Raw genomic sequence first — 4072 nt, 5'->3', positions numbered from 1 at the left:
TATTTATATAGGCTATCATGTCTGGAAAATGCCTGTAAGATTCCTATCCAATAGAAATAGAGAACTAAAATTCTTACTAACAAAAGGAAGCAAATACCAAACAAGATGAGCAAGAACCATTTTTTTTTCCTTCAAAAATGGTTCTTTACATATTTCCTCTTTCACGTATCTGGTAATGCTTATTTGGCTGGGCATTAAATATTGCAGTAGAAAAAAAAGATTCAGTGCTTCTGATTCTAAATGAGGAGAGGGGCTGCCTTTGTGTTTTTGATGGGTTATCATGGCATGAAAGGAAGGGGCTTTAGGGAAAATGTTTTATCTTTTTGGCTTCTGATGAAATTAGCAGTTTCCCTTTCCTTTAAACCTAGGTTGATAAGAATTATACTGAGACTGTTAGTAGCTTCAGTTATCATGCTGTGCTAAGATTGTTTCCAACTTATTAGATACTCTTTTTGTTTTTAAAAGTTAGGAATGAAATGATATGCTATTGCATTGTTAATTTTTGCTGACATTTGCTCTATAATTTAATAACTATTCTGTCCTTGAAACTTTTGAATTTTATTGAGGACTGCTAGATGTTTGAAAGAAATAACTAAAATATGTTAAGCATATATCACAGTAACTTAAAAAATAGCTACTCAGAGTCTTTAGATAATAGCAAACAAGTCTCAGCTTAAAACTAAAATCACTTCATGTAAATACACATTCCTTTCTGTATCCCTTTCAAAGAGAATCCCTTCTTCTCTCCTTATCGTGAAGAATAAGTATCACAGTGTAGCAACCAAGGGAAATGGAAAAAGATGAGGGGAGAAAGAGAAAGTAAATGATTAGAGAAAAACAGCGAAGAAGAATATGATTCTGAGACATTTCCTACCTTTTTCCTCTGTCTTTCAAACTACATTTGTTACTTTAGTTTTAGTTTTAGTCGAAGAGTGATGAAAAAGGAGTTATTATAAAGGTTAACTAGAGGGTTGGGGAGATAGCTCAATAGAAAGCACTGAGAAGTGCTTGCCTGGCAAGTGCAGGGTCTTGAGTTCAATCCCTGGTACTGAAAATAAATAAATAAATAAATAAATAAATAAATAAATAAATAAATAAATATTAAGTAGTAAAATAATTTTAACACTTTCTTTTTTTTCTTCTCATTTCTGTTTAAATAATATTCACTATGGTCTTATACCATTGTCCACTAAACTCTAAATAAATCTCTTCCAAATAATTCTTATACTTTGTACGTTTATGAGCTAAAAGAAGATTAGTGTTGCTCTATACACATTTCAAGAAAGTTTCTTGAAACTTTCTTTGAAAAAGATATTAAGTGAATGCCAACATTAAGCTATCAAAAATATTTAGGCTCTGTTTGCCCAACAGAAGCCTGAGCTGGTCTTGTTATTTGTGCATCTTGTGTTAATTAAATTCAATTACTTATATTTGATGATTCTATATTAACTACATTCTATTTTGACATTTTTTATTATTAAACAGCATATTTTTCACCAGTTGAGAACTACATGAAAAGCTAATCTTCTCATGTTTTTCCTGAGGCCATCTGTTTCTGCTGCCGCAGAGTTATCATTATTGAATCAGAACTATCATATTTCCTGAGGCTATATGAAGCTTGTCACTTGTCTCATCTTGCCTTACTATCTTCTTTCATAGTCTTAGCAGCTACTCTTGAAAGATAAAAACGAATTAAAAAAAGTCGATACAGATGCACCAAATATTCATTTGTACATCTCTCTGTCTGTTTGTTTGCTTACTTTGGGGTAAAATTTTGTTCATTCCTTATTTTGAACTTCACAGGGTCTTACCAATACAACGTGCCAGAATCTTTGCCAGTAGCCTCAGTAGTGGCCAGAATTAAAGCTGCTGATGCAGACATAGGAGAAAATGCTGAAATGGAGTACAAAATTGTCGATGGTGATGGATTGGGAATTTTCAAGATATCTGTTGACAAAGATACACAGGAAGGCATAATTACTATTCAGAAGGTAATGCTTTTTAAAATTTTTATTTCTCTTTCAATTAAGGTAACAGATGACCAAAAAATTATTCTGCTTTTGACATAGGAGAAATAATACAACTTTCTACCTTAGAGGTCAGATTTGTGTTCCTCAAAATAAAGAAGAGTGCTGAGGAGAAGCTCCATGGTATAATTATCTGCCTGGCAAGCTCAAGGACCCGGAGTTCCGTCCCTGGTGTCTCGTGCCATGCTGTTCTGGGAACCAAGCATGTTGGGCTGGCCCCAAAACCAGACATAGTGGTGGACGCCTGTAATCCCAGCACTAGGGAGACTGTGATAGGGGATCACTATGAGTCTGAACTGCATAGCAAGACCTTGTATCAAAATAAAGGAAGGAAGGAAGGAAGGAAAAAAGAAAGAAAGAAAGAAAGAAAGAAAGAAAGAAAGAAAGAAAGAAAGAAAGAAAGAAAGAAAGAAAGAACTTCTAAGGAACAATGGAGGTTAACAATATGAAAAATTTATTGAGAGAGATAGCTCCTGAGAGACAGGAGGGGACCTAAAAATGGGCTGCTAGCAAGCCCACTTCTCAAAGGAAGATTTATAAATCACAATCATAAGGTGGATACAAAATGGGAGAAAACCCTGATTAACTAATAAGGTCACAAATATAGCCATTTGGATAAAACTGGCCCAGTGCAGAAGTTGGCCACGTGGCAAGTATATATGGCAAGAACAAAAACCTATTTCAGAAGGAAAAAATCAGGAGGTCCTAGACACTCACCAGGAGTGACTGAGGTCTAGTTAGAGTGTATTGGACCAAAGGATACCAACTGAGTGTAATCTTTTATTTAGTTCATGTCCTTTGGGTAAGCATGTCATCTTGGTCATTCACTCTTGTCTTGAAGCCTGGCCTTCAATGAATGCATCTTCAGCCATAGTCGTGATGCATTTCCATCTCCTGCCCTGACTCCCTTGAGGACCCAGCCGTGTCTCGCTGCTTACACTTTCTCTACCTGACTTAGTTGTCTCTAATGCTTTGATGGAACAATGTGTTAGACACACTGAATGGCCATATAGGAATATTGATTTCGTAGTATTTTTAAAGAAAAAAAAAACATGTTCAATTATTATTAGATTTTACTCCAAGAGAGCCTTGAGCAACACTTTTAATAATGCCTTTAATTTTATTCCCTGAGTAAACCTGTGGTCCTTTTTTCCAGCACTGTAACAACCAGAAGCACTGTGAAATGTGTTGCATTGAAGGTCTACTTGGAAATAGTTTTGTTATTTAACTATTCTACTAAAGAAGTCCTCTATCTATTGTCAATGTAAAGCATTTGCATGCAAACTAGACATTTTCTGCAGTCTTAAAAATTTCTACAGAAAAGCATGAAAATTTCTTGAAGCTTATCATAATCTCTTAAATAAAAGTAAAAATACAAAAGAGATACACATTCAGTACCATTGAAAGTGAGAGTTATTTGTTATTTAAATTACTTCTAATACTAATTAGAAATGAGTTCTTTACTCAGTGTTTATACGTGGTGTTTGCCAAGTGTTCAAATAAAACAAGACAAAGGTATTACATGAAAATACATTCTTATTATGTTAAATGTTTGAAATATTACAATTATAAAAATCCATACCTTCTCCCAAACTGGGATGTTTTACTAGTTATACAAATCCAGGAGTATAAGACTTTAATTAACACTCCTCAGTAATTAACATATCAATAAAGAAAGTTATAATTTAGTTGTTATAGTAAGACATATGTTTGATTTCAGGCCAATGGGAACAACATTTCTGCAATTATTTCCAGTGGACAGCTGCTGTTTTAGCTCAGCTGGTGACAGACTTTGTACAAAAGTTTTAATAAGCAGAATAGGCCAACTGTTGGCAAAACATTTTGTTTTGTTGTGTAAAATTAAAGAAATGCAATAAAACACACTGCAGCTCAAAAGTTCAAAGATACATGTACAGTAAAATCAGTCTCATTTGATCACATTCAATCTAAATTAAAATAATTTTATTTAGTGTATGTGTATTATAATGAAGCTTTCATGAGAAACTGAAGAAAAATTTCCTTGGTATGAAATATTGGATTCAATA

At 33.7% G+C, this 4072-nt stretch overlaps 1 protein-coding gene across 1 annotated transcript in view; it reads left to right on the top strand.

The window, feature by feature from the left end:
* The window catches only part of Cdh7 (cadherin 7), a 158009-nt gene that overhangs the window by 73912 nt on the left and 80025 nt on the right, over positions 1 to 4072 (top strand). The window contains exon 6 of the mRNA XM_023723151.1: positions 1804 to 1991. Coding sequence (XP_023578919.1) covers positions 1804 to 1991 — 188 coding nt within the window. The remainder of the gene's footprint in view (positions 1 to 1803; positions 1992 to 4072) is intronic.

The sequence above is a fragment of the Octodon degus genome, unplaced genomic scaffold, assembly GCF_000260255.1.
Source record: "Octodon degus isolate 3935 unplaced genomic scaffold, OctDeg1.0 scaffold00097, whole genome shotgun sequence".
Classification (NCBI taxonomy): domain Eukaryota; kingdom Metazoa; phylum Chordata; class Mammalia; order Rodentia; family Octodontidae; genus Octodon; species Octodon degus.
Note: the sequence above shows the minus strand (reverse complement) of the source record. Positions and strands in the feature narration are given on the sequence as shown.